The following is a 12180-nucleotide window of genomic DNA, read 5'->3' as shown; positions in this document are numbered from 1 at the left end:
TAACGCGTGTGCTGCAGGGGTCGGACTTCCCTAACGCGTGTGCTGCAGGGGTCGGACTTCCCTAACGCTGCCGTTAAAGGAAGGAGGCTCTACCTATGCATGAGGGAAAGAGCTTTGTTTAACTTTTCCAGGAGGAAATTCTAAAAAGATGAAAATTTAAAATATCAAATATGGATACTCAGAGGGGTGGAAGGAATCAGGGATGAGTGCAACATTCATCCAGAATTAGCTCATTATATAGCTTTCTTAAAATAAGTAAATTTCTGCCTTATTTGATAAATAAGAAAAGGTAAACCCTGGGAAAGAAGGACCTATATCTCTATCCACTGGAGAAACTCAGAGTGCAGCTTGTAGACTGGAAAGTCTCAGGGGAGAATGCGAGGCTCCTTGGCCCACCTTGGGGCTGCGACAGGAGCAGCCCATTGTAGGCTAAAGCCACCATAAGTTGAAAGTGCCTTTTAAATCAGTCCATCCTATGGGATGTCAGAGCTAAGCTTAGCACAGCTTGAAGCAGAGTTTCCTAAGGGCCTGCAGTTGGCCAAAGCCACCAGGAACAAAGCCAGGTTTATGACATTACACGTGCTTTAACAGGGTAGGGCATGGTGGTGCATGCCTTTCATCCCAACACTTGAGAGGCTGAGGCAGGTGGATGGATATCTGTGAGTTTGAGACCAGCCTGATCTACAGAACAAGTTCCAAGATAGCCAGGTCACAGAAAAACCTTGTCTCAAACAAACAAACAAACAAACACAAAAAGCTTTATGCAACTTATTGAATACTGTGCTGAGTTGAGAAATAGGGTTGTAGGGAGTGCACATTCATACATCAGATAGTTGAAAACACCTAAGTCACCCCTTATAAACAGAACACATTGATACCTAAACACACCAAGAGGCAGCAACGTTCATTCAATACACCACTCACTCCAAGTGCTAAAGCTAGCGATATTTTATGATTATCCTATATATACTAGGATAATACAGATGCATAATACAAATACATATTAATGTTAGGAACCAATAACTTTGCTAAGAGAACAAATAACATACATAAAACAACGGATATGAAATTGTCATTATCTATGGACAACCACTGGGGATCTGATGTCATGCTACCAAGAGCAGTGCTATATGGTCATCAAGCCTGTGAGTCTGGTCTAACCTCAGTACCAACAGTAGGTATATTTCCTATCCTCTGAAGCTGGCAATGGTATGATCTTGGCAGGTCTACTGTGGCCAGGTGCAGGGATAGAGTCTCCTGTGGTATGCTTGAGTGCCTCATGGCACTGAAGACCCTGCCCAGGGCATCAGTGTCCCCGTGGTTGCCAGCAGCCCATCCAGCTACTCCTGACTCCTATCTCTTTCTTCCCCAGCACAAGCGCTGTATCCCCGCCTCGCTGGATGCCTACTACTCATCCCAGGACCCCAGCTCCAGGAGCCGCTTCTACACAGTCATCAGCCACTACAGTGTGGCCAAGCAGAGCACTGCCCGGGCCATCGGGCCATGGCTGTCAGCAGCTGCTGTCATCCATGAGCCCAAGCCACCCAAGACGCAGGGCCATTAGAGGCCTGCCCCAGCTGGGATGGGGGGTTGTAGAGAGAGGAACTCCCCACTAGTTAAGCAAGGCTGGAGCTACAAGACAACACTGTACTGCTGGGGTACGGGGTGGGGGCGGGGCAGGATGGGGTCTGGGGAGAACTCCCCGAAAATATTGTGCACTGGAGTTGTCTGAATCGATCTTTCCTTTTGTCCTTTCGTATTGTTGCTTCGTACCCAAGTCAGGCTCGTGTACAAAGGCATGTTTCGTGTTGATTGTTCCCATGTAAGATATTTTCAAAGCCGCAGCTTATTCTTTGTTAGGATAATTTAGAGACAGAAAGGGAGCCGGATAAAATGAATTAAAAAGCATGAAACGGGCTCCATGTGGAAGACACAGCAGGGCAGACACAGCAGAGCCTCTCTGGGGCTTCTTAGACAGGACACCACAGCTTCTGTGTGGGCGTCCGAGTATCTGCGTGGCAAGGGTGGGCTGTTCGGTTTTGCCTGTGGTCTGCAGGAGAGGAGCAAAGACAGGAAGGCTGGATTGGAAAGAAAGGTGATGTTGGCATTTCTAAACCAGGAATGCAGAGAGTACCACTCAATGGTGAGCTTGCAAGATTTGCACAAACTCACGGGGGAGGCATCCACGCTCAGCCCTAGGTAGCCCATGGGGACCTAGGCTCCGAATGTTCGCAGGGCGGCTGCTGGGCCTCAGCAAACACAGGCGTGAGTAGATGTTGTCTTTCTTTTATTTTTCTAGGTGTATCCCTAGATGCTGCCCGTGTTTTCAAGATGGCAGGGGTGGAAAGGGAGAGAAAGGAAGAGAGGTGACAAGAAGAAGACAGGTCAGGCGGGCCACCCTGGGCCCAGCTAAAAGCATAGGCACCCGGGTTTCACAGTTTTGCTCTTTCCCAAAGCGCTAATGACAGCAGGAAGGACAATTGATTTCTAGCCAGGAAACCTGACAGCCTGGAAGAAACTTGAAGATTGGACTGGCAGTGGTCATTTCTAAAAGAAGCTGGAGAAGGTGACGTTTTTGCTCACTGTGTTGTGTTGACAGAGGGCCTATGTCCAAACTCTCCAGCTAGGTTCTAGAAGCACCTGACAGGGAGGTGTGGCCAGCACCCTGAAGCTTCCCACCAGCACTTTAGCAGGGGCCTCTTGCTTCTCAGGAGCATTCCAGGAAATCCCCCTTTCTGTGGAGGTGCTGGCTCTAGGCTCAAGAGGACGAGAACTGGCCAGGAGAATTGCCCATTTGATATGTGTTACTGTTTCCCAGTGCCTCTCCAACAGGCCGTTTAAGGGTACTTTTTTGTGGCTTGCTATATTGCTGAAATTATTGTACACAGCAGCTGGGTAATAGGAATAGTATAGTATAGCTCAAACCATCCTGCCAGATACTCTCATCTGATTTCTCCTCCCTCCCCCCCATCCTCCCATCACCTCGAGTCACCTGTAAATTCATTTGTCATCTGAAACGGATCAACAAATTGTCCCTAGCAAAACCACAGAGCGCTTTATAATTTTGTGGTGTATTTTTGTCAGTAGGTAGCAGAGGCTGAAGTATTTTTTGGTGTAATTCTTGAAATTTTCTGACAGGAAAAAAAAATAAACATAGATGTGTCTGAGAGTCCCGACTGTCTGTCCATCTGTCCTTTACAGCTTAACCTTCTGCTCAGTGGGCCTCATGGGAATGCTGGGGTTACAGGAGGTAGGATTGGTAAGGCCAGGAGCAGAGTGCCCTGTTAAGTGGGAAGAGAAACTGGGGCATGGTGGGGGCTATCTTAAAGTAAGTATAGTTTGATACACTGCTAAAGTCCTGTCATGATGCTGAGCCCTGGGCAAGATCCTGAAGCCCTACAAGATCTTAAGGACTATTCATGATCTTGAGGATGTCACATGACATCAGAGCCTCACATGGTACAGAGGTCCAGATTTGTTGCTCAGGAGCTAGTTAGGATGCTGAAGGATCCTCTGATATGATATATGAAGTATCCTAATATGATGTGAAGTATGCTATACCAAGAGGCCTGCGATACTGAGGTTGTGATGGCCTGACATAATAGCGTGGGCATTCCATGATGCTAAGCGCCCGATAGGATGCTGAGATCCTGATGGTGCAGAAGGTCTGACAGACAGGATGCTAACTAAGGGCCTTACATGATGCTGATCCTGTGTCATGGTCCTGGCATCAGAGTGAGGCCCTGACATGCCAGTTCAGGGAGCACCATCCTGACTATAGTTTACTACCTGATCACACACTAGGGTTCTCAGCTAATGCTGAGCACCTGCGTGGGATATTCAGTCTCTAAAATGCTGCTGCAGGCCTGCCACGGTGCTGAGTGATGTGTGATACTGAGGCCCCGATATGATGCTGAAGTCACAGCTCTGTCCTGAAGTCCTGGTAGGACATGACATGACAGCAAGGGCTCTCCAGATGTCATACTGAGGTGTACGTATGATGTTTTATTCTGTCTATTCTATACTGAGGGCACAAAATGATTCTTGGGATCTGTGTGGTACTGATACGGCAACATGATTCTGAGACCTTGACCTTGCGTTGAGTCCCTGATATGATGATGGGCCCTAGCATGAGCTGAGGTATTCGTGTGAAGATAGAAGGAGGTCCTGACCTTTGGTGAATTCCTAACACGTTGATCCAGGCCTGAAAGGATGCTGAGGTGGTTGGTATCTGATGCTGGGGCTCGACCGTGATACTGAGAGCTTGACTTGGCACAGTGAGGCTGACTTCATGTCTTGTGTCCTACCAAGGCCCAGGCATGATGCTGACATCCCTAAATGATACCAAAGTGACATGATACTTGAGGTCTTACATGACGTTGTGGCTCTTAGACAATGATGAAGTCCTGATAAAAATACTGAAGTCATGTGTCATGACACCAAAGGCTTGACGTGATAGCAAGGCAATATCCTCAAATAACTTCCAAAGTCATTTGGTGATACACAGGGCTTGATAAGGAACTGAAGCCTAACATGATGTGTTAAGAGGTTCAAAACTGATTCTGAGGCCAGGTGTGACTTTGAAGTCATGGCATGATGCTGAGTTCTTGATATAATGCACAGGACCTGGCACACAGTGAGGTTTTTTTTTTTTTACATGAGGCTCTGATAGCAGGTTGAGGGCCTGATGTGACAATGAGGTCCCCACATGATTCTGAGGGCAAATATGGTACTAAACGTTTAATACTGCGGGAAAATCTGACATATGTTAATATCTCGCAGTGACAGTCACATTCAGACAGATTCTGAAGGGCTGAATCAATCGATGCTGCAGATCTGATATTATGCAGATAACCTGGCATGACACTGAGGTGGTACCTCCATGAAAGGGCCACATATGATGCTCAGAGCCTTGTATGGTACTGAGGTCCCGGCAGGATGTTAAACCGCTGGCATGGTAATGAGGCGATGTCATGATGGTAAGGCTTAGACCTAATATTGGGGTGTGGACATCACATGGCTTCCTGTCATGTTTCTGAATGTATGCTGTGATGCTATTGGTCATTACATCATCTTCCAAGCCTGACAAGGTACCCAACCCTGACATGTCGAGTTTCTGCTATGACACGATCCGGAGGTCTTGATATGTTGGGGTTCAGACATGATGGGGAAGGCATGCCATGATGCAGAGGCCATGGCGTGCTGCTGCGCATCTGAAACAATTCCAAGGTCCTCGTATCCTGCTTAGGCTGTGTGTTGATGGAAGGGACAATGGTGTGGTCCTCACTTTGTGCTGAGGTCCTGACATGATGCTGATGGATGATGTGGCACTGATGGTCTGACATCATGCTGAGGACCAACGTGGCACTGGTAGTCTAACATGATGCTCAAGGCTCGCGATGAAATTAAGTAAGTCCTGATACATTGCTGAGGTCCCGAGACAATACTGAGACAACACAGAGGTCCAGATGTGACAGAGAAGACCTAACATGATACTGGAGATCCATTCATAACACAGGTACTGACATGATCTCAAGGTCTGGACACAAGGCTGAAGACCTACTATGATGCTGATCCCCCCTGCCATAATGCTTAGGGTATGGTATGCTCCATAGGCTCTGACATGACATTAAACTAGTGCTACTTTTCTGAGGACCTAATGTAATCCTGAGTGGCAGGTGCAATGCTGAGGTTCTGGTATGACACTGTGGTCCTGATAGACAAATCTAATACTGACATAACATGAGATGTTCCTGAGGTGACATGAGATGTTACATGATCCTGAAGAAACAGCACGATGCAGAGGGAATGAGTAATGTCGTGTTTCATTACGTAATGCTCAGGAACTCATGTGATAGCGCAGATGCTGAGGTCAGAGGACATGTTACTAAGGGCCTGACAACGGGCTCACATCCAGAAATGTTGTTGAGGTCCCGTCCTAGCGAGGGCACACTGTGATGCTTAGGGTCCCGCATGATACAGAGATAACGGTGTAACGCTGAGGCCCTGACATGATTCAGATTGCTAAGGTCTCACATAATGCCAAGGTCCTTCATGACACTTAGCTTTGACATGATATCACAGATGTCCTGACATGGTTTGGAGGATATGACATGAGCCCAAGGTTCTGCCATGAACTGAGGTCCCTCGTGATGTGGAGGACATGAACTGGTACTGAGGTCCTGGCCTTCCTGAGTGCCCTGGTGTGATCCTGATATGATGCTTGCCCTGATGCTCAGGGCTGGGTGCTGATGTGACCCTGAAGGCCTAAAGTGAGACACTGAGTGGGGCATGGTAAGATACTGAAGTCCTGACATGTGACTAAGCTCCCCCCATTATACCGAGACTCTGAAATGAAACATTATACTGCCTTCCTGACCTGACGCTGGGACTTCACACCACGCTGCTCCCCTGACTGGTGGATGTGGTCCTGACATGATACCGAGAGCCTGGTATGGTGAGCGTTCAGACAAGGAGTATTTCTGTCCACTTTGTGTTGGTACAAGAGAATATACACAGAGTAATATAAATAGAAGTGAATCTCCTTCCTAGCAGGCCCGATTGCTAGAAGTTCAGTATCAAGGTGAGTGACACCTTCTAGGGAGGCAAAGGGGGGGATGTAAAAGAGCAAAGACTCCACCTCAAGCAGCAAGCCATGTATAGTCAGCATGAATCTGTCCACGAGGTCGGAGTCCTTATGGCCTGAGAATCTCTCAGTAAGCCTCACTTTCTTTTTTTTTTAAGATTTATTTATTATTATATGTAAGTATAATGTAGCTGTCTTCAGACATACCAGAAGTGGGCATCAGATCTCATTACAGACAGTTGTGAGCCACCATGTGGTTGCTGGGATTTGAACTCAGAACCTTTGGCATAGCAGTCAGTGCTCTTAACCACTGAGCCATCTCTCCAGCCCCCAAGTCTCACTTTCAATAATGCTGTGCTAGGTAGATCAAGTTTCCAATATATACTTTTGGGGGACAGATTCACTGCCCCCAAAAGTATAATTCACATTGCATATAGTCACTGCCCTGAAGTGCCTGTAGACAAAATTAGAGACAGAAATAGTCAGTGGCAAAAGAGGGGTCTGTCTGCTGAAGCCTTTGCTGGCTTGCACTTGGTCACTAGCTAGAAGCTCGGGGAGGAAGTGGGGAGCCAGCACTGTGACCACTGTCTTAGCTTGCTTTCGGTGGTGGCCATCCCAACGACATCACTGAGCAGATGAAAGCCTGAAGCCCAGAGGCATGAAGAGGCGCCCCTGGGCTCTGCTAGAGAAACTGGGGTTAAATCTGTTGTGTGTCAGACCCCAAACAACACGGGAACAATTACAGCTCACTTCTCAGAACATCAAGCTGCAGTTTTCACAGATGCGAACTTGCTTATTCTTAGCCTGAATTCATTCCCGGTGTCTGATGCTAAGAATAGCAAATGCCCTTTGGTATGCCAAGGGCTAAGTGCTCACCAGTTCCAAGAGGGAGCCACTCCTACCTTCGACATCACTGCCATCGACTGTCACTACCACTTCCGTTTCAAGTGCACAAACAGAGACAGCGAAGCTGCTTGTTTGAGGTGGTGTGGCAAGCGGCAGAGCTGTGATTGCAACCCACACATTTGGGTCATGTCTTGACTGTTCCATCGGCAACAGCCGCACATCTCTGCACTCTGCTCTGGGCTCGTGATTTATGCCCACACATCTTCCTGCCTTGGATGGCAAGCCGTTTGGGGAGGGGATCAGGACTGCCTGGATACAGTAGGAATCAGGCACTCTACTGTGATTGTTGAACTGGGGGTGGTGACCAACCCATGTACAGTTGGAAGAGAGAAAGAAGACAGCGCAGCCCTTGCCCTCAGGTGCTGTGCAAACTGCTAAGCCCGGAGCACAAACTGTTAGGCTTGTTTAAGCTCCACCCCACAGTTATCTGGCAACAGCCAAGTGTGCCTGACTCACTATAAAAGGGGCTGCTTGCCCACTCCTCCCTTCTCTCTCTCTTGTTCTCTCTCTCTCTCTCTCTCTCTCTCTCTCTCTCTCTCTCTCTCTCTCTCTTGCTCGCTTGCTCGCTCTTGCCTTCTTGTTCTTGCTCTGTCCTCTCTCCCCATTCCTCTACCCCTCTCCTTATGCTCATGGCCAGCTTCTACTCTACTCCTCTTCTCTGTAATCTCTCTCTCTCTCTCTCTCTCTCTCTCTCTCTCTCTCTTCTCTCTGCCTCTCTCTGTCTCTACTACCCTCTTAACTCCCCTCTCCATACCCTGAATAAACTCTATTCTATTCTATACTATACTATTGTGTGGCTGGTCCCTCAGGGGAAGGGATGTCTCAGCATGCACCTGGGGAGGCACCCCCTTCCCCCATACCTGACTACAACTCCATAGAACATACTCCTTCTCTCTTGATCTTTTTATAAATACAACAGAGACAACCCTTCACATTCCAGAGTTCTGAACAGTCAGCCTATCTTTTGAAACAATGAGGCCTAGGCAAGGCCATGAGCTGGGATCCCACTCACAGAGGCCACAAATGTGTAAAGGTAACACATAAACACCTGACACATTATTTAGTTACACAGAGTCAACTAAAAATTTAACAAGCACACGTTCAAGCATTCTGTCATAAATGAATTTGCAACTCTATTGCAAGAAAGAAAGAAAGAAAGAAAAGAAAGAAAGAAAGAAAGAAAGAAAGAAAGAAAGAAAAGAAGGAAGGAAGGGAGAGAAAGAAGGAAGGGAGGAAAGAAGGAAGGAAGGAAGGAAGGAAGGAAGGAAGGAAGGAAGGAAGGGAGAGAAAGAAGGAAGGAAGGAAAGAAGGAAGGAAGGAAAGAAGGAAGGAAGGAAGGAAGGAAGGGAGAGGAAAAAGAAAACAACAGTTTTTCTTTATCAACCTTGACAGACCCTGTACAATGCACATAAAGGTGGGAGGAGTAGGCAGAGCGGAGACAACAATCCCGATTAATAGGAGTGACCCTAATGCTGTTCCTGGTGGAATTATAATATTCTGATCAGAATAAAAGGAACACAATTTCCTGCATGAGCAGGGAGTAGATGAGCAGTGAGAAGCCTTTAACCAAAGGTTTAGTCAAGAAAAGCACCTCTTCGCAGAGCCCTGCTGGGCCAGCAATCATCATAAAGCCAGGGCCTAGGCGAGTGGCACAGGCTCCCTCTGTGGCCTTTGCATACCTTGTAATCTATTTATCTATCCCGGGAATTCTTCTGAGAGGGACCACCTCTGTGCCGAAACTGGTTGTGAGTTCCCTGGGAGCAGGTTGTGTGTCCCAGTGTGAGCATCAGCCTAAGAACTGGGTTATGAAGGACGAGTTCCTGCTTGAGGGGAGAATTCAGGAGGGAGGTACTGTGCAGGCATCCTCCTGAGACTTCAGAAGGTGTCTTCAAGGGGGCAGGGGAGCCTGCTGCCTCTCACAGCAGCTCCTGAAATCTCTTCCCTGTCCTCTGGACTTGCAAAGCCCTGGCCTAGAAGGAAACTGCCTGGCTCCCTGAGGCTCACAGTTGAGGCTGGAGGACAGAGGAAGGGAATAGATAATTGCTGCCTGTCAGGAGGAAGCAATGGTGGTGCTGGCGGGGATCCCAGCAGGCAATCAGGACAGAGTTATTTTAGGGAGACATGTTATTATTCAGGAAAATTGAGAGACCACCTCTTCCGAACTGCTGTGATCAATTCATCCCCCACCCCGACCCTACCCCATCCCACCCCAGTCTAGTGTGACTGGGGACTCAAGAGAAGAGATAAATCCCTCATCATCTTTCCCCCAAGAAGCCTGAAAAACCAGCAGGTTTGAATAGTTGGAAGAAAAGGCTGGTTTCCATAGCAACATCAATGCCATAGTCAGACTCAGCCTAACATAACACAGAATTTATCCCCCAAGCCCCTCTCCTGTCCTTTCATCAGACATCCTCTCGGGGAACACAGACCCAGGAGCTCAACTGGTCACAGTTGCCCTCCACTGGCCAGGTTGAGCTCTGAAAACCTGAGGCTTCTCCCTCTGTGTTCTCCTGGGTCTCCTCTTTCTTAGTCTTTGTCTTTCTCTGCCTTCAATCAAAAGGATGATGCCTAGAGTCTGTGGATGACCTGAATGTGTTTCATCTGAGGACCCTGGCCAGCACTGGGCTGGGTTTCAGGCTGCGTAGGACCAGGGAAGGGGCCTGTAGCATCCCTGAGAGTGGGGAAAGCAGCCTGTATCTGCCAGCTCCTCTCTACACTGCAGCTGCCTCGTCCTTCACATGGGGATCATCATTGCTTTTGCCTCGTTTTGTGAGGATACCATGAAATGATACTTAACAGTTTACCTGCAATAAACACAACCAATCGCTCCCACTGCTAAGCCTCTCACTGCGCTTGGTTTTCTCTGATTGTAAAGTGGAATTATTTATAAGCACCTCAGTCTCCAGCAAGGGTCTGTGAGTTAAACATGTTAACTGACTGCCTCGAAGGCCCTACAACAGGAAAGTGGTTCCTTCCTGCCAGTGTTTCAGAAGCTTACAGCTGTAGCCCATTCCCTGGTCCCACTTATAGACTGTCAGAACCAGGGGAGACCCATTTCCCATCTCTATGCACAGGTTTTTTTTTCTTTTTTCTTTCTTATGTTGTCATATTCTTTAAAATTTATAAAATATTGTAACAATAAAAATGAGTATTATCGCTGGGCAGTGGTGGTACACGCCTTTAATCCCAGCACTTGGGAGGCAGAGGCAAATGGATTTCTGAGTTCGAGGCCAGCCTGGTCTACAGAGTGAGTTCCAAGACAGCCAGGACTGTACAGAGAAACCCTGTCTCAAACAACAACAACAACAATAACAAACCTAAAAAAAACAAAAACAAAAAAAGAGTGTTATAAAAGTTGTTTGATATAAAACAACAATCAATTGAACAGTCTTATGTAGATGCTTGTCTACAGTAATACTGAAAATACATACATTTTTCTCAATATAAATTTTAAATAACTCCAAACATATTAACTGTATATTTTAAAATAATACATTACTACTAATTTTTTTTAAAATGACCATAAATAGATAAAGTCTTTTTGTTTGTTTGTTTTGTTTTGTTTTTACTAGACCTTAAAATCTTAGCTCTCTACTGTGGTACAAGCCCAAAATAAGAACAATTTTTAGACATTGGAGTTCATTGTAATAAGGCTGTACTTCAATGACCCTCACATCACCAAAGGATTTTACCTCCATTGTAGGTAAGCTAAGAGTTGACAGTTCTGCTGTGCCAATGAATGAATTGTAGGCATGATTTTTGGATACAGATTTCCTGCTATGGTCAAAGCTATTTGACTTGAGTGATTGTCATCATTCTCAGCCCATAGGGAACAGGTTACATTCATTTAAGAAATAGTGTGTGTATTAAGATGGTCTATCCATGAAGTCATTCACCAACTATTTCAATGAACAATGGTTCTGCTTAGAGGGTGGCACAGACATTAGGTGAGGGTAAGAATCTGGTTCATTGGCTGTGATGATTTTGAAAAGCATTCATCTCAGAGAAAGAGTAACTTATAAAGTCTTCTTCTTCAAGACTGATACAATAGTTACAAACGTCAAGCAAAGCATTCAGTCTCACTCTTTGTTGTTCTTTTACAAGCCACCTCCCAAATCAATTGTCTACGTTTCTTTTGGCTGTATAAATAATTTTGAAATATATAAGTTGTTCTGAAAACCATAGTATAGTGTAAAACATCAAATAAACAATACTACTAATACAGAGGCTGAGATAGGAGAAGCAAGATTTCAAGACCATTATGTGGTACACAGCAAGACACTGTCATGTACAAACAAGCAGAAAGTGGATTGTACAATGTTGGACCTATTTCTCCAATTACCAAATTAGAGAGACCACTGGATGGCAGCCAACAAATTTCTCATTCCTCATATTTTTGGATTTCAATTGATTAGGATATGTTGGTAATATTAATTTTCAAATTAAGAGATATTAAGGAAAAGTAATTGTTACTTCCTGTCATTTTTATTGTTAGAGGTGGAATTAGATTTGTGTGGATTTGTTAAAAGATTACTTTCTTGTTTCTTCTAGGGTGTATATTTGCCCCTTATGTTGGTGTTTTCCATCTATTATCCTTTGTAGAGCTGGATTTGTGGAAAGATTATGTAAATTTGGTTTTGTCATGGAATATCTTGTTTTCTCCATCTATGGTAATTGAGAGTTTTGCT

The 12180-nt window shown here is 46.0% G+C and overlaps 1 protein-coding gene across 1 annotated transcript in view; it reads left to right on the top strand.

Annotated features, from left to right (window-relative positions):
• Positions 1–3169, top strand: part of Nsg2 (neuronal vesicle trafficking associated 2) — a 65918-nt gene extending 62749 nt beyond the window's left edge. Inside the window, exon 5 of the mRNA XM_031351185.1 lies at positions 1373–3169. Within this exon, the coding sequence (XP_031207045.1) occupies positions 1373–1564 (192 nt within the window). The 3' untranslated portion in view covers positions 1565–3169. The remainder of the gene's footprint in view (positions 1–1372) is intronic.
• The last annotated feature ends 9011 nt before the right edge of the window (positions 3170–12180 follow it).

This window comes from Mastomys coucha, unplaced genomic scaffold (genome assembly GCF_008632895.1).
Source record: "Mastomys coucha isolate ucsf_1 unplaced genomic scaffold, UCSF_Mcou_1 pScaffold5, whole genome shotgun sequence".
NCBI lineage: Eukaryota > Metazoa > Chordata > Mammalia > Rodentia > Muridae > Mastomys > Mastomys coucha.
This window is presented reverse-complemented; position numbering and strand designations above follow the sequence as displayed.